Consider the following 18,788-nt stretch of genomic DNA (forward strand, 5'->3'; position numbering starts at 1 on the left):
GGGCTCGGGAAACAAGCACAGGCTGGTGGGACCGCATAGTGTTGCAGGTCTGGGACAATTCCCAGTGGCTGTGAAACTTTTGCATGCATAAGGGCACTTTCGTGGAACTTTGTGACTTGCTTTCCCCTGCACTGAGGCTCAAGAATACCAAGATTAGAGCAGCCCTCACAGTTGAGAAGCGAGTGGCAATAGGCCTGTGGAAGTTTGCAACACCAGACAGCTACCGGTCAGTCGGGAATCAATTTGGAGTGGACAAATCTACTGTGGGGACTGCTGTGATGCAAGTAGCCAATGCAACCAAAGATCTGCTGATATCAAGGGTAGTGACCCTGGGAAATGTGCAGGTCATAGTGGATGGCTTTGCTGCAATGGGATTCCCTAACTGTGGTGGGCCATAGATGGAACCCATATCCCTACCTTGGCATCGGAGCACCAAGCCGGTGAGTACTTAAACCGTAAGGGGCACTTTAAATAGTGCTGCAAGCACTGGTGGATCACAAGGGACGTTTCACCAACATCAATGTGGGATGGCCGGGAAAGGTACATGACGCTTGCATCTTAAGGAACTCTGGTCTGTTTCAAAAGCTGCAGGAAGGGACTTTCTTCCCAGACCAGAAAATAACCACTGGGGATGTTGAAATGCCTGTAGTTATCCTTGGGGACCCAGCATATCCCTTAATGCTATGGCTCATGAAGCCATACACAGGCAGACTGGAGAGTAGTCAGGAGCTGTTCAACTACAGGCTGAGTAAGAGCAGAAAGGTGGTAGAATGTGCATTTGGACATTTAAAAGCGCGCTGGCGCAGTTTACTGACTCAGTAAGACCTCAGCGAAACCAATATTCCCATTGTTATTACTGCTTGCTGTGCGCTCCACAATATCTGAGAGAGTAAGGGGGAGAAGTTTATTGCGGGGTGGGAGGTTGAGGCTAACAGCGGGGAACATTTCTGTTTAGCCACAGGCAAACAGCCCAGCAGGAACGGGCACCTCTGAATGTCCCCTTAAAAAAAAAGCACCCTATTTCAACCAGGTGACCATGAATGATATCATTCTCCTGAGGATAACACAGAGAGATAAAGAACGGATGTTATTTGAATGCCAGCAAACATACACTGCAATGCTTTGTTCTACAGTGATTCCCAAGTACGTGCTACTGGCCTGGAGTGGTAAGGTGTCCTACCATGGTGGATGGAATAAGGCTGCCCTCCCCAGAAACCTTTTGCAAAGGCTTTGGGAGTACATCCAGGAGAGCCACGAATGCCAGGGCAAATTAATCATTAAACATGCTTGCTTTTAAACCATGTACCGTATTTTAAAAGGTACGCTCACCAGAGGTCCCTTCTCCGCCTGGCGTGTCCGGGAGGCAGCCTTGGGTGGGTCGGGGGGTACTGGCTCCAGGTCCAAGGTGAGAAACAGTTCCTGGCTGTCGGGGAAAACCGGTTTCTCCAGTTGCTTGCTGTGACCTATCTACAACCTCATCATCATTATCTTCCTCGTCCCCAAAACCTGCTTCCGTGTTGCCTTCATCTCCATTGAAGGAGTCAAACAACATGGCTGGGGTAGTGGTGGCTGAACCCCCTAAAATGGCATGCAGCTCATCATAGAAGCAGCATGTTTTGGTCTCTGACCTGGAGCAGCCGTTTGCCTCTCTGGTTTTCTGGTAGGCTTGCCTCAGCTCCTTAAGTTTCACATGGCACTGTTTTGGGTCCCTGTTATGGCCTCTGTCCTTCATGCCCTGGAAGATTTTTGACAAATGTTTTGGCACTTCGAAAACGGGAATGTAGTTCTGATAGCACGATTCCTCTCCCCATACAGCGATCAGATCCCGTACCGCCCGTTCGGTCCATGCTGGAGCTCTTTTGCGATTCTGGGACTCCATCATGGTCACCTCCGCTGATGAGCTCTGCATGGTCACCTGCGGCTTGCCAAACAGGAAACTGAAATTCAAAAGTTCGCGGGCCTTTTCCTGTCTACCTGGCCAGTGCATCTGAGTTGAGAGTGCTGTCCAGAGTGGTCACAATGGAGCACTCTGGGATAGCTCACGGAGGCCAATACTGTCTAATTGTATCCACAGTACCCCAAATTCGACCCAGCAAGGCCAATTTCAGCGCTAATGCCCTTGTTGGGGCTGGAGTAAGGAAATGGATTTTAAGAGCCCTTTAAGTTGAAAAAAAGGGCTTTGTCATTTGGACGGGTGCAGGGTTAAATCGATTTAACGCTGCTAAATTTGACCTCAACTCCTAGTGTGGACTAGGGCTAAGTTAGGGCAAGCAAGTAGGAAAGCAACACATGAGAGAGGGAGGCAGCAGTGGCCTTCCTGCAGTGATGGAGTCTGAACCATGAGATGTTGAGACAGCAGTTTTAAACCACTACTTTTTTTTTAAAGCAACTTAGAACAATTTTTATTGTAAAATACAAAGATTTTGGTTAAAATATTTTGTATTCTTCTGACGCTTATTAGTAATGATTTGTGCTTCCCACCCCATAATAAGACTAGTGTTAATTGTTCATTTTTATTTCACACTATGGAAAATAATTAATTATCTTTGTATTTTTCAGGTAAATGTGTATTATAAACGTAAAAAGAGAGAGAACTGCTTTGGCTTTGCTATGAATTACTTTAGCATTAGTTTGAATTTAACACACTGCTAACATTAAAAATATGACTTGAGTCATTCTTCTCATCTTTTTAAATTATTTCTTCATGTTATTCAGCTAATTATAGTGGCCACTGTTTGATATTTGGGCCAGAATTAAAATCAATATTTACTGACACTGGTTGAAACTCTGAAATTCCTTTTAAAAACTGAATTGTTTTGCAGTAGATGTTTGCTGGTTTTTTTGCTAGTTTTAGAGCGTGGATGAAATGTTTTGAAAATTCAAAAATATAAACATTGTTTCATGAAAATGTTTTTGGGATTTGAACCAAGTTTCCTATTATCTCATTAGTATGATAACACCTGCTTTTTTATTGCACCTTTTTTATTGTGTTTTTGAGTTAACTCAGTTTTCTGGAAAGAAAAAGGGTTTTAATTTAAAAATTTTGTTCTCTCCAAGACACTTGGAGAAGGGAATGATCTTTCTCTTGGACTTTTTTGCTTAAAATGCTGGATTGGGAATGTGCTATTCTGAGGCCTGCCACAAATGTCCATGTGATTTTAGGCAGGTCTTTTCATCTCTGTGGTTCCATTTCTCTCTGTGTACAAAGAGGACATTAATATTTCCCTACCTAAAAAGGGTGTCTTGAGGGTAAATTATTTATTTATTTATGTATGTATGTTCAGATAATACAGTGGTGAATGCGGTAGAAAAGCCAATAAATATATTAATCTAAAAAATAATTTAGGTGTAGGTGTTTTTTTTCCCGTCTTTTGGAGTAGTGTAGGGGAAGGAGGGCTTTTACAAAAACCTAACCCTAACAGAAATATTTCCCCCAACATGTTTTAAGAGATTAATTTTTTAAACTTTTTTTGTATATTTTTGTCTGCATTGTTTGCAAACCAAATGTTGCAACTTTGTGCTCATGCATGAGAGAGCAGCAAATTAAACTGCCCAAACTGAATGAAATACGGAATGAAATGAATGAAAAAGTAAACTGCAGAAATGGTTAAATGTGACTTGAGGTTTCTAAAAATTTATCAGTTTTGATATTCTATGGTGTCATTCTTTAATAATGTAGGAAAGGGGACCTTTAAATGATTTTTAAAAATATTGTGGCTTTCTGTATAAATACATATAAAAAGTAGCGTATCAAAACAAAGTGAAACAGTGAGCATGCTGGGACACAAGCCATAGATCAGGGGTCGGCAACCTATGGTATGCATGCCAAACGTGGCACGCGAGCCGATTTTTAATGGAATGCTGCTGCCTGCTGGGTCCCAGCCACTGGCCCCACTCAGCCCGCTGCTGAACCCAGGCAGGCAGCAGCGTGCCATTAAAAATCCTGCTGGCCCGCTCTTTGCCAACCCCTCTTCTCTTCCCCCCCCCCCCACAGGGGCAGGATGAAGAAGCTTGGTCCTGCTGGCTGCTGCTGCAGGGCAGACAAGGTCCCCCCCGGCCTTTTCCCCCAGTGTGCTGGGTTCCTGCCCCTCCTTCTCTCCCTCACTGCCACTGATCAGCTGATGGCCCTTGAGAGGGAGGGGGAGAAGCCGAGCTGCAGCGCACTCGCCGCTCTGGGGAAGAGGCGGAGAAGATGTGGTGACGGAGCCTTGGGGAAGGGGAGTGGAATCGGCATATTCCCTCCAGCTCCCTGCCGTGAGCCGCTCTGGGCAGGGGGCTGGGAGCACCCCCATGACCCTAGCCCACACCCCCTGCCCTGACCCCTGCACCTCCCTCACACACACCCAACGCCCTGCCCTGACCCCTGCACCCCCCTCACACACACCCAGCCCTCTGCCCTGACTCCTGCACCCCCTCACATGCCCCCAGCCCTCTGCCTTAACTCCTGCACCCCCACACCCCATGCCCTGACTCTTGCACCCCCCTCATTCCCACCCCCACCCTGAGCACCAAATGGGAGCTCCTGCACACACACCCCCACGTTCCCATCTGCACCCCTTGCACCAAATGGGAGCTGCCCAGGTAAGCACTCCACACCCAAACCTCCTGCCCCAACCCTGAGCCCCCTCCTGCATTCTAGCTCTTGGCCAGGCCCTACACCCCAACCCCCAGCCTACTCCTTCACCCCCAGCCCTGTGCTCAGTGCACTTCCACCCTCAGCTCAGTGCAGAGAGAGAGAGAGAGAGAGAGAGAATGGGCTAGAACCAGGGAGAAGGTAGGGTACCTACTCTGTGTGGGCAGGGCCGAGATCCCAGACCTGCAGTGGGCTGAGCCGCTCAGCCCGCTTCCGGTCTGGGGTTCTGTCTGCCAGCCCCTTGCCAGCTGGGTTCCAGCCGCAGGCCCCGCTCAGCCTGCTGCCGGCCTAGGTGAACGGAACCCCAGGCTGGCAGCGGGCTGAGCGGGCCGGCAGCATAAGATCAGCATTTTAATTTAATTTTAAATGAAGCTTCTTAAACATTTTGAAAACCTTGTTTACTTTACATATGACAATAGTTTAGTTATATAATATATAGACTTATAGAGAGAGACCTTCTAAAAAATGTTAAAATGTATTACTGGCATGTGAAACCTTAAATTAAAGTGAATAAATGAAGACTCGGCACACCACTTCTGAAAGGTTGCCGACCCCTGTCATAGATCATGTCAATAAAAATTACACTAATTGTTAGAGACTTTTAGTTATTACATTGAGATTTTGACCATATTTCTGAGATTTTACATAGAATGATATTCACCATGTCCTTAGTCTCTCTTGATCTACCTGATTTTTTGGGGGGATTTAAGTAATGTGTGTACAAATTAAGACAATATTAAGGAAATGTAACACTAGAATGTATGTTAAGACAATGGAATATAATTTGGTCCAACTTTTAATACCCCATCTTCTTTCTTCCACTTTATTTGTAGAGAGCAAATCAAAAGGTCTTCAGTGGGTGATAGATACAACCATTGCTTACTCTAATGAAGAACCTATAGACATCCAGACCTGGATTCTTGGCTACAGACGACCAACTGTCACACATGTACATTACAGGTAGGAAATAAAGTTTTAGTTGAATTAAGGCCTAAATCAGCTTGTGTCCTGCACAGCACATTTCAGAATATTGGAGAGATGTAGTAAAATCTTTACTTTCTGTATTTAAAAGTGGTTTGTCTAGTTGGTTAGACACAGGACTTGGGAAGCTGTTAGAGGTTTCTGAATAGTGTGATGTATTGTGCTCATTGACTGATTACACTCAACAACTATTAAAACGGTGTTCTATAGGATATGGGTTTTACCTCACTGTGTTGGTTTGTTTGCAGTTGCATTATAACTGGCTTCCCTTCTATGTTGCTCATTAAGTTTCACCGAAACTGAATTGTCATCTTAAAGGAGGTTATAACCAGTCAATTTGTTTAAGTATACAATTCTTCCATTAAGTAAACTTGAATCTGGGTTAATCTTGCTTGAAAATTAATAGTTTATGGTCAAACTCTGAATTTTTCCAGCCCCCTCCTCCACACTGTGAAACCCACGATGCTACTCAATGCTCACAGCAGGTGCTTTCGGCCAGGGAGCATTTGTCTGTTAGAAAAGTATGTAGTTAAAACACAGTCTTGAGGAATAGTGTTAACTAACTAGATGTGGACCATGACCTTGCAGTGAGGGTAGACAGGGAAAAACCATATTCAATATCATGCTAGCTGGACCATCTGTAAATCTCAGGGTTTACCCCGAACCAGCTGACATGGTGTTGAACACAGCTTGTGTCTGTGTATGCGAACTGCTCACACAGTCAACATCATGATTGTTAACCTCACTGCTGAAAGCTGAGTTCAGTTTCCATTTAATTTTTTAACCAAGACAACCCTTTTCCGGATAAAAGCTGGTGCTAAGGTAGCTAACAGAGTAGCATTAGGGAAATGACAGCATCCCATAAGAGCCTAGGTGGGGACATTGGTAAAAGAGAATTCCTCCTATGCTAGTCCCTTCTTGAAGGGACCAGCTTAGTGAATGAGAGAAGAAGTCTATCTGCTGGTGACTTGTCTGGATTTTTTTTTTCCCTGAGAGAGAAAAGTGATATAATTCAATTTTAAGGGGGTGCACATGAAAGAGGAAAATTGAATAGTTTTATTTTAAGGTTGTTCACTTGGTCTGTTTGTCATGTGAGGCTCTTGGTTGGATAGCTCAGAAAAGAAACCTTCCCCCTAAAAGTTTTGCAGTGCACTTCCCTCCCTGATTGGGCGCATGCATGTGCACGCATGCACAAAAAGAAACCACTGACTTTGGAAGCACATAATCATTCTCCGACTTCTAAATCAATGAAGCAAGGCAGGGAATTTCACTAATGCTTGGTGTGGGGGAAGGAGGGGGCACAATTCTTCTGTGAATGGGTTCATTGGAAGTAAACTGTCAATAGTGTTGTGACTTAATGTTGGCTGTGAAAAAGCTATTAATCCCTTTTCCCAGAAAACAGGTTGCATATGTATCATTGGGTAAACAGTTGACTACAGACCAGGTTGGCACCAGCCTTGAAATGATCCTTGAAATTAAAAAGCGGGAGGGGGGTGCCTTTTGTTTACTGTTTGTTCTAATCAGTGGAATAGGTTTCCTGAAAATTAAATTGGCATTTATTAACTGTGTTATGTATTCTGTTAAATGCTCTCACTGGGCATGCCCTCTGTACTGAAAACACACATGTAGCTATTGTGGCAGTGTGGAGCAACTCACAGGTCCAAGGAAAGGAGAGGTGGGGCAGATATTTTTATAACAAGAAAAGTATCATTGTTGTTTGTGATGGTCTTCATGCACTATTCTAACAATGTTCAATTTTAATGCATATTCAGGACATTTTAAATAAATATAGACTTCAACTACAAAGCACTTAATATAAACTCTTAAATAAAAGCTACATTAGCAGAATGAGGCAAACTAGCTACTTTTGAAGACCCCATAAGCAATAGAATTCAAATTTAGAAATGAGCTACATTAGTCTCATGGTAGTTAAATTTAGTTCATCTTGAACATTCATTTTATGTTCTTAATTTTCATACAGTGAAACTAGATTGTAAGGAGACATAAAATTATGGTTGGCACGAACACTGATTGCACTATAATAATAATTTCTCTGTGCTCTGTATTTTGGGTTGAAAAACAGTCTAGCAGTTGTTCTGATCTTGACTGTATTCCTTTGGTCTCATTATACTCTGAGGTTATGAAGTTTATTACTGGGAGGTGCTCAAAGGTTATGAGGAAGGGTCCATAAAAAGTACCTACAGAGAGAGAGAGTTTAAATATCAATATTGTTGATTATTTTGCTTGTAATTATATTATCAGAAACGTTCAATTTAACCATCTTACTTGGATGCAGTTGCAGAGGGAAATCAGTTAATTAAGTGTTGCTGGGGCTGGAAACCATTGTTTCCAGTTCCTGGGTTCTGGACATTTGCATAACCCTGAGCTATACTTAGCACAAAAAATGGCGTTATGCCACTTGCTCTCCCTTGTTCTTGGGAATGTCAGGCCTGACTCTGCCTCTTCTCTTACCCCTCCTCCTCCCCCCCCCCAGCCGCAGATCATGTACAGTCATGTTCAGCTATTGTTAGCAGCTAGCAATTGCCAGGGTTTGGGGGTGTCCTGACTAGGTCCCATTTTCTTGTGGCCCATTCCTCCTATACCAGGGCCCAGGAGGTATTGGCATAGGAACTTTACAGCTGCGCTATGCAACCAGAGAATTTCTCCACCTCAGGGAACTCCTCTCATGCTTTTTTTTGTTTTGTTTTGTTAAAAGATGGGTTTAAGCCTGCTTTGAGCAGCAAACATGAAGCAGCTATAGCAGAGCAGAGGAACTGGCCCTAGGAATACAGGTCCCTTCTCCCAAAAATATCTAGTCACCTGTGTCCCTGTCCACAACTGGAGAGAAAGGGAATGAATCCCATCCTCAGTGCCAAAAGCCTCTACATCCCACTCCTCCACAAATGCCAAAATCTCCAGGTATCTCCTATCCAGCTATCTAACCCTCTAGATGCCAACTTGACAACTTTCATAATGCACTTACATGTTTAAATATAAAATTCCACAGCATACTGAAAATTTGGGGATGGTGTAGAATTGTATTTAACATCAAAATTATAATCCAAAGTCTCCTATATAGGTTATATTCATCAGTAAAAACTTCCATTTCCTAGTTAACCTGAAGTTGCCTGAGATTTTCCAGTTTGCCATACTGGAAAGAGAAAGTGTTATTTACTCCTTCACATAGCACGAGAACTAGGGGTCACCCAATGAAATTAATAGGCAGCAGTCTTAAAACAAACAAAAGGAAGTACTTCTTCACACAGCTCAGTCAGCCTATGGAACTCATTGCCAGGAGATGTTGCGAAGACCAAAACTATAAAAAGGTTCCAAAAAGAATTAGCCATTTATGGACCTATCCTCCATAAATTTATTAGTCAAGATGGTCAGGGATGCAACCCCATGCTCTGGGTGTCCCTATTCTCTGATTGCCAGAAGCTAGGAACAGACAACAGGGATTACTTGATGAGTGCCTGTTCTGTTCATTCCCTCTGAAGCACGTAACATACTTGGAAGACAGGGTAATGGGCTAGATGGACTGTTGATCTGACCCAGTAGGGTCGTTCTTAACTAGGGGGCCTTGCCACAGAATTTAGATCCAGCCTTTCACACAATACACAAGGCCTTGACTATGTTTATGTTGTCAGCGTCTCACTTCCAAGAACACAATATTTAAAATAACATTTGATTTTGAAAGATATCTCATACAATCTGACTGCATTTCATGCAGTAGTTAGTTATCTAACCTGGAACACTGGTTAACTAACCCACTAGAAATACCAATAATACTATAGTTAAGGCTACAGTTTAGTCATGGGTATTTTTAGTAAAAGTCATGGACAGGTCATGGGCAATAAAGAAAAATTCATGGCCCGTGATCTGTCCATGACTTGCACCATAAATACCCCGACTAAATCTTGAGGGAGGGACCCCCGCTGGAGGGGAGCGGAGCCTGGGATGGGGGAGCTGCCGATGGCTGCTCCGGCCACCTGGGGACCACTACATAGGCAGTCCCCAGCGCCAGCCGCATCAGCTGCTGTTTGGGTGGGCCCTGGGGCCAGCTGCCTGAGGCCACCTAAGCAGCAGCCAGTGCAGCTTGCTCAGGAGCCACCCAGGTGGCTGGCTGCAGAGCGGCTCTAGCAGCGGCTGGTGTGGCTATCCCTGGGGCCAGCCTCACTGGCCACTCCAGAAGTCATGGAGGTTGCAGAAAGCCACAGAATCCGTGACTTCCGCAACCTCCATGACAGACACTGATAGATACCATAGTGTGTCTTCCTGACAAAAAGAAAATACCTACCCCCCAGAACTCTTTGATCTCCCTGTAGATTTTTTTTTTTTAATTATCCTGTGGCCTGCTTTTTGGGGATTTTGCTTTTGATCATTTTATAACTTAAGCTTTCATTGGATGAGAAATAGTTGATCGCATGACTACAGGCAGCAGGAAGATAATTCTCTCCCATAACAAGGACTAGGTGCTAATCAGGAGATATCAATCTTTCAGGCATGAGGTGGGAACCATTTTCATGAGGCTGGTCAGTTTCTACCTGTGGGAGGCATGCTTTAATGCAACTTTCAACAACATATATTGTGGACAGCCTAATGAGTCTTGGGATTCTCTCATCCGACCAGTGGGTTTAATTAGGTTTGCACTTTACTATGTTGCAGCAGATGATGTGAAAAATGGAAATTATGGAGTGAAATAACAACAAAGTGAATGTTGTGCTTCTTGTTAGTGTCTGCATTTTTCATTGTTTAAAATGTTCTTAAGGTAACTGCAACACCGGTATTCAGATAATTTCACACTTGCCGTGCGCATCAAGATGCGTGGGGGTTTTATGCTAGAATTAAATGATTTTGTCTTTCTAATGAGAAGGGTTAACTAAGCCTCTGAACTTGTGTTTAGTGTTCTATGCTGTGAAAGTATTTCCAACAGTGCTTGTTTAAAAAAAACAAAACAAAACACAACAAAGTTTTTCTTGAAATACATAACTTGTTGCTTGTAAAGACTTGCATTATTTCTATGAACTAGTTTATATTGGAAACGTAATATAGTTTTAGGATCAGAATCCTCTAGTTCATGATGTTGGAAGCTTCCTCATATTGAACTTTTATGTTATGTAGCTTGTTGGATTTTAAACCTTGAAAACTGATTAGAAATAATTGTTGATCTTTGCTAAAATGCACCATTTATGCTCAAGGTTTTGATCTTAGTACTTGACTTTACCCCATACCTTCATATAGTGGTCAAAGTGAGTTCTGATCTGCACTATTTCGGAAAGATAGCGATTTTATAGCTTTCATTTGGTTAAAAATTATGCTGATATTGAAACAATGGAATAGAAGCTCAAAGGGAATAATGTCTGAAAGAACTGAAGAGAATAATTAAGTAATACAAAATTTGAGGGGATTTCTTTTGCAGTGCATACTCTAAACTGTCTCATATATCTTCTTGTAATGTGAGTAATGGCATTATAGGGAGCTGTAGCACTTCAGAAATGCCCCCAACTTTCCTTCTCACTTTCAGCACTGATTTTAAAATGCATTTGTTCTGCACAATGATATCAGGTTAATAATATTAACTATTAACTTTTCTAAATAATAAATACATACACAAGAACAAATTAGTTATAGATTCAGAGATTCCAGGGCCAGAAGGACAACTGTGATCATCTAGTCTGATCTCCTTTATCACACAGCCCATAGGACTCTCCCTGCCCCCATAGATCTTAAAGCAGGTTTTTAAAAAAAAAAAAAAAAAAAAAAATCCCATCTTGATTTAAAAATTGTCAGTGATGGAGAACCCACCATGACCCCTGGAAAATTGTTCCAGTGGTTAATTACCCTCACTGTCAAAAATGTACACCTTATTTCCAGTCTGAGGGAACACCAATTTCACCCATTTTAGTGAGTGTCTTTTTCCCCTTGGGCATCCTCTGATCAGAGAACTGTCCCTCCACTTCTTATTTTACCTCACTCTACCATAGTGGTTCCATGGAGTCGGTCAATATTGTTACATAATTGACTGCATGGTCAAAATGAGGGACTGGTACCTGCTTCTTTCTCTTCAGAATTAGAGCATGCCACCTCTCAGCCCCTATCAGCCTAGGATGGTTTTTGGCTGGATGTTGCACAGCTGCATTTCAATGACAACTCTTTTCTTGACAGCTTGAAATCTTTACTGGAACTGCATTTGTCAGAACTGTTGAGAACCTGTGGAGATGGCGGGGGGGATGTGTGTGTGTAATAGAACAATAATCACAGTTTAGAAAAACGGTTGTCATTGAGGTAGCTTGCAGTGTTAATGAAAATCTTAGTTCTACTGTCACAATATTGGAACTGTTCCAGAAATGAGAATTCAGGTTAATTGAAGCACAGTGAATTTGCATCTGTTTCTTTTGATTTTGTATACTTGTTTTGAGATAGGCAGCTGGACCATTTAGACTGTTGCCAGATTGTATGCCTGTGGAGTGTTTCATACATATATTCTTCTAGCAGCCTTACTTGTCCAAAGATACAAAGGTTGCAGCTGTCTTGTGTTCACTGTCAGTTCTTAACCAGAAACTATTCTGAAACAGATTTAGACCCACTTACCAGCTTTATTTTCCCCATTTCTGCCCACCCTTTAACAGCCAGCCTGATTCCTGTCGCATTATTCCTTCCCTCCACTCCCCCCAACTTCCATCCCTGGTTTGGAAAGGGGAAATATTACCTTCTGTTGTACTAGATGAATCTCCCCACTGTATTTTCCACTGAATGCATCCGATGAAGTGAGCTGTAGTTCACGAAAGCTTATGTTCAGATAAATGTGTTAGTCTCTAAGGTGCCACGAGTACTCCTCCTTTTCTTTTTGTGAATACAGACTAACACGGCTGCTACTCTGAAACAACAAGCATGGTGGATAAAGAGAAGCAGTGGATAGAATTTGCTTAATCTTCAATAGAGCTGATTAAAAAAAAGAAATTTTCAATAAAAGTTACCATTTTGAAGGGTTGGAAATGGAACAACTTACCTAAATTTTTCATGATTTTTTTTTAATTTGAATTTTCCTGCCCTTTTTTCTTTATGCCACAAGGTGCAATAAAATGTGAAGTCCAGCATTATTTTTTTTTCCAATTTATAAGTTTTTAAAAAATCTCCATTTTATGAAAACTTAGAATGGTGTGGTAAGTATTTTAATGCTGTAGAAGAGTGGGTGAATAGTGAGATGTAAAAAAAGTGAATTTTCATATTTTCTTGGGTGGTAGGAGGAAAAGTGTGGTAATGGTGGTGCGGTTTGTTTCAGATGCATCTATTTCACAACCGTTTCCTCCACTTCCTTCCACTTCTCTCCCAAACAATCTTTATGGGCTTCATTATTCAAGAGAACATAAGAGCCTTTTTGCCATTCCTGCTTTATTAATCTATTTTATTATTTATAATCTGTGTTTTCTGGTATGGTCTTAATTCTTGAGCTATACTGAACTACAAAAGGGCTGAATGATGGATCTAAAACTGATATGGGTGACATCAAAATGTTCCACTGGGACCCATTGTCCTTCTCATATATTTATTACATGCAAAAAAACCTGTTAAAAGAACAGTAAAATTTGCAAAAATCAAGCATGCAAACCAGACTTGAGGCTACCTGCACATCCTTAATTCATCTCCTTTATGCAGATACCTTACAATAGTCTTACATTGTCATATTCTAATTTTTCCACAGGACCCCTGCCTCCATCAGTACACAAAATGGATTGTTCAGTATTTTTTTTTATCCTTCTCCTTCAATGCATGGTCCCATTCCTGAGTTACTGCACGCGATCCAAACTCCGCACTGAATACAGAATTATTCCTTTCCTCATAAGCTTTTCTGTAGTTATGAGCAGAGCCCTGTCTTTTGTTGCAAATGCAAAATAACATGAAATAAAATGCAAATAAAAAACTAAATAAAACGAGGGGGGAAGCACTGATCAGGTTTGGCTGTGATGGAGGGGCAGCTGGGCCAAACCTGAGTGGCTCTGTGTTCCTGATCACAATTGCTGGAGCAGGGATCCAAGCCAAGCCAAGCTCTGTGGGGCAGGAACTGTTTGCTCTGAAAACCCCCACTCACAGGGGCAGAAGCTGACCCCCTGTGGGAGGGAAGCTACTGGAGGGTGGGGGTTTAGTGAGGGAGGAAGAATGTGTGTGGGGGGGTTAGGGAAGGGTCCCTAGGACTAATAGGGGTGCTGGAGCTCAGTAGGGGAGGGGGAATATTTAAGAGAAATAAGAAAGTTATTTCTGGGGCTCATGGGCACTTGGGGGGGAGGGGCGGGGAGGATAAGGTTCAGTGGGAGAAAGGGTGTGGGTGGGTGTATATGTGTGTGTATATATAAGGGGATATGGGAAATCCTGGGGATATAAAGTGCGGGGGCTGGAAAAGGAAGCAGTAGGTGTTGGGAAAATCTGTGGTAGTCCCATGGGGTTAGCGATTTTTATGGTATTCTTATTTATATATGTTCATTTGAGGTATTTTATTAATGTAAATGTATTACTTCTTTTTATAACATTATTTTAGTGGATAAAACAAAGTAACAAGAAATTTCTGAAAAAGCAAAATGAAAAATTATTAAAATTTAAAAAGAATTTTTAAAGGGCACTACTGATGAGCACCGTATTACCGGAGAATTTAGAGGGCAGGTGGTGGTATTACACACATTTTACAGATGGCAAACTAAGGCACAGATTTTGTCCAGAACTGCTGTAAATGTTCACCAATTTTGGATGCCCAATTTGAGATATCTAGAATCTGACTTTTTTTCAGAGTGCTTAGCATAATATAGTATTTTCTGGGTATGTCTACACTGCAGTTAAAATCCTGTGGCTGGCCTGTGCCAGCTGACTCAGGCTCGCAGGACTTGGGATAAGGAGTCTTTTAATTGTGGTGTAGATGTTCAGACTCTGGCTGGAGTCTGGGCTCTAGGACCCTGGAAGGGGGAAGGATCCCAGAGCTCTGGCTCCAGCCCAAACCTGACTGACTGTACCTGGGGTTCTCAACCTTTTTCTTTGAGCCCTCCTCCACCCCCCCCATCATGCTATTAAAACTCTACAGCCCACCTGTCGCCACAACTGTTTTTCTGCATATAAAAGCCAGGGCCGTCATTAGGGGGCAATAAGCAGGGCATTTGCCTGGGTCCCCACACCACAGGGACCCCTGCGAAGCTATATTGCTCAGGCTTTGGCTTCAGCCTCTGGTGGCAGGGCTCAGGCCCTGGACTTCAGCCCCATGCAGTGGGGAAAACTTCGGCTTTCTGCCCTGGGTCCCAGCAAGTCTAATGCTGGCCCTGCTTGGTGGACCCCCTGAATCCAGCTCATGACCCCCCAAGGGGGCTCCAGTCCCCTAGCTGAGAACCACTGGTCTATACCACAGTAAAACAGCCCCTTAGTCCAAGCCCCGCAAGCCTGAATCAGCTGGCACTAATTCAGAAAAATAAGCTAAAATCATGACTAATTCTTTAAATTCCTGGGTTAGCTTTCTTGACGTAAACAATATATGGTGTAAAAATAGGGATAATAGCAGGGTGTAAGGGGAAGCAAAGGTGAATTTGTATATATAATGTGTGTGTTTCTCATATTGACATGCTGTTGGAAAGTACACTCAGTTTTCTTCTTTGACAATTTTCTGGAGAACATAATCTATACAAGTAACATCACTTTTGAAGAGACTGTGCTTTGTGCTTTTAGCTGCCTTGAGGGCCTAATTTTTTTAGCAGTAGGTCAATTTAATACTTGGACCAAATGAACCTTTTAGAGATGAGTACTTTTATGTTCACCCAGATTAATGCTTACAATTTCAGAATTATAACTCTGTCTGGTCCATCCCCCTCTTGTACCCCACCCCCGGCAATGGTGGTCTTTCGTGAACTGAACATGCCATTGTCAGCCTTGCCAAGATGTGTTTGCAACAAACCTCGCTCTCATCCACTAGGGAACAGGAGAAGAAAATAATTATTTTGCTTGTTTGCGTTCCTTCTCCCTAGACTATTTATACTAGTTGGATTACTAATAGACAGATTTATTCAGGAAAATTGAGAGTGGACAGCTACAAATGATACAGTCCTTCCATCTGATCAACACTGTCTTGCGTTGCATTATTTCTCTTAAGTGCTACTGCTAACAAAATGCTGCTCTGAATAACTTCAGAGTATTAGCCAAAATAGATTTGTGGCGGGTTGGATCACAGAAACCCCTTGGGGCTGCCAACTGATGTGCCAAGACTATTTATTTCCCTGCCATCTTGGGACTCCAGTATCCTGCCAGGTTGTTCCAGACGTGCTTGCTGGCCACAAACACACGCCCTGGTCTGAACCACGTCCCACAAACTGCAAGCTTAACTGAAAGCAGCTTAAGAAGTGTTCCAGTCTTTAACATTCAGATGCCCAACTCCCAATGGGGTCCAAACCCCAAATAAATCCGTTTTACCCTAAATAAAGCATATACAGGGTAAACTCATAAATTGTTCGCCCTCTATAACACTGATAGAGTGAGATGCACAGCTGTTTTCCCCTTCTTTCCCCCCCCCCAAAGGTATTAATGCATACTCTGGCTGGAATACTCTGGGTTTAATAATTAAAAAGTGATTTTATTAAAAACAGAAAGTAGGATTTAAGTGGTTCCAAGAAGTAAGAGACAGAACAAAGTGAATTACCAAGCAAAATGAAATAGAACACACAAGTCTATGCCTAATACAGTAAGAAAACTGAATACAGATAAAACCTCACCCTCAGAGGTAAAGCTTCCTTTTACAGACTAGTCTCCTTCTAGTCTGGGTCCAGTAATCACTCACAGACCCTGTGGTTACTGTCCTTTGTTCCAGTTTCTTTCAGGTATCCTTTGGGGAATAGAGAGGCTATCTCTTGAGCCAGCTGAAGACAAAATGGAGGGGTCTCCCAGGGGCTTAAATACACTTTCTCTTGTGGGTGGAGACCCCCTCCTCTCTCCTATGCAAAGTCCAGCTCCATGATGGAGTTTTGGAGTCACACGGGCAAGTCACATGTCCATGCATGACTCAGTTTTTACAGGCAGCAGCCATTTCCCACAAGCTATCTTGAATGTCTCCAGGAAGACTTCTTAGGTGGATTGGAGTCTTCCAAGATCCATTGTTCGTTAAGTGCTTCTTGATGGGGCACTTAATTTGCACATTCCTTTCTCAAGAAGCTGACCAAATGCTTTACTAAGGCTACTTAAAATCAAGCAAGTACACAGCCAATATTCATAACTTCGAGTATAAAAATGACATCCATACAAATAAGATGAATATACTCAGTAGATCATAACCTTTACAGAGATATGTTACATGACATATGCTGCATAAAACATATTCCAGTTATGTCATATATACATTCATAAACATATTCCCATAAAGCACTATGAGGTGCAACGTCACAAGATTAACTTATACTGTAATATCACTTTGACATACCCTTTCGCAAGCAATATTTGCTAGTAATGTATATACAGGTGATTTTTTTCAGTGTGTATTATACTTTTTGAACAGAGGGTGCAAGGGAAATATCCTGAGGACAGATAATTCAGAGCCAGCTGTTCCTAGTTATCCTGTCAATATGCAATCATCACTTTTTTTATAATATATAATTGTAATTCTAAACTACGGGAGCTTTCATCCCATAAAGACAACTACATTGGTATAATATAGGTTACAGATCTTGCTATTGCCAGTGAGATCGTCCCATCATAACCATTAAAATCAGTCATTTGTATTTTTTTCCATAAAGCTGAGCTGATGCAATATGAAACCATGTAAATTGGCAAAACTGCATAATGTCAAACCAGTCTGCTGTGCCCTTGTTGCTCTGACTTTGTGGTCATGATTGAGATTGCATAGTGGTTTGGGCCACTCTGCTGTAAATGGATTCAAAATTTTTGCAGTAAATAAGCACATCCAGTTTGCTGTTTGTACACCCTTGTAAACTTTCCTGTCAGTTGACCTCCTACAAACCAATTGTCATTGATCAAGTCTGAGTTCTATAAGCACCTTCCGTTTTATTGTTTTTTAAATGGATTATTGAAACAGTGAGCAGTTTTATGATTTAGCAAGAGCAGAAGAAAATATAGAAGCCTAAGAAAGGAGAATGGATAGATAGTGAAGAGTAATTAGCAGACCATTTTCAAAGATGGATTTTTCAGATCTGGAAGTTTAAATTGTAGGAGAGTTCTGCTTTGAATTATTGCATCTCATTTAGATGGGACGTATTTGGTCTTTCTTGGCTAAAACATCTGATATCATGCTTATGAAAATGACTTGGCACCTTTTAAGAACCTGTAGTGTTCAGAAAAGGAAGCATTAAGCTGAGTAGCCTGACATCATTAATTTAACCTGATCGTGATAAAACAAAGCCTGTTGATTTATATTGGGAAACTTTCCCCTCAATCCATTCTTGTAGATAAGGCAGAACTTGTGCTGTAAATGCTTTTTCCTTGAAACCCACTGAACATTTTTTAGGCTACTTTACTTTTAGCCTTTGGCAATATAACTGTTTTTTGGCCTATTTTGTTTGGTTTTGGTTTTTGCTGAATTTTGCACCGATAATGATAGTAGATTAGAATAGAATAAAATATGTACAAAATAGGCTTTCATTTGCTTTTTGTTTGTATTTTCTTCCTGGGGGAATTCTGTGCCAAAAAAATTAAAAATTCTTCACACAATATTTTAAAATTCTGCATATTTTATTTGTCAAAATAACCCAACATAATCATGCCAGTTTCTGTTATTTTGGTAACTTATTTCAAAATATCTGTCAACAAGTATGTCTTAAACAGTACAGACAATAAAAAAAAGATTCAGGAAATGTTTTTTTTAACAAATAGATTCCTTACTAGCTATATTAATGCAGAACTTTGAATAATTCATTTAAACTACAACACAGAAATGTATTTCCCGCACCCCTCAGAAGCAGTGAGGGGGAGTCAGGGGTAATGGAGGAGCTGAGGGAGAGGGAAGTAATTGCTGGGAAGGAGCCTGGGAGTAAACATGGAGGGTTGTTGGGTGTGGATGGGAGAAGTATGAAACAGTTTTTTTGTGGAAGGAGGGATTGTTATGGAGTTGGGGAGCCTCTCCCATGCGGACTCTGGCTGACCCCCTACCCTCTGCCAATCAGTCAGACACATCTGCCCTGTCCCTGTGTCCCTGCACCTCTGT

The 18,788-nt window shown here is 42.0% G+C and overlaps 1 protein-coding gene across 6 annotated transcripts in view; it reads left to right on the forward strand.

The window, feature by feature from the left end:
• LPGAT1 (lysophosphatidylglycerol acyltransferase 1) overlaps positions 1–18,788 on the forward strand; it is a 135,275-nt gene that overhangs the window by 90,202 nt on the left and 26,285 nt on the right. For all 6 annotated transcript variants that reach the window (XM_038397149.2, XM_038397152.2, XM_043511783.1 and 3 more), the window contains one exon: positions 5,467–5,593. In XM_038397149.2, coding sequence (XP_038253077.1) covers positions 5,467–5,593 — 127 coding nt within the window. The remainder of the gene's footprint in view (positions 1–5,466; positions 5,594–18,788) is intronic.

This window comes from Dermochelys coriacea, chromosome 3, assembly GCF_009764565.3.
Source record: "Dermochelys coriacea isolate rDerCor1 chromosome 3, rDerCor1.pri.v4, whole genome shotgun sequence".
Taxonomy (NCBI): Eukaryota; Metazoa; Chordata; order Testudines; family Dermochelyidae; genus Dermochelys; species Dermochelys coriacea.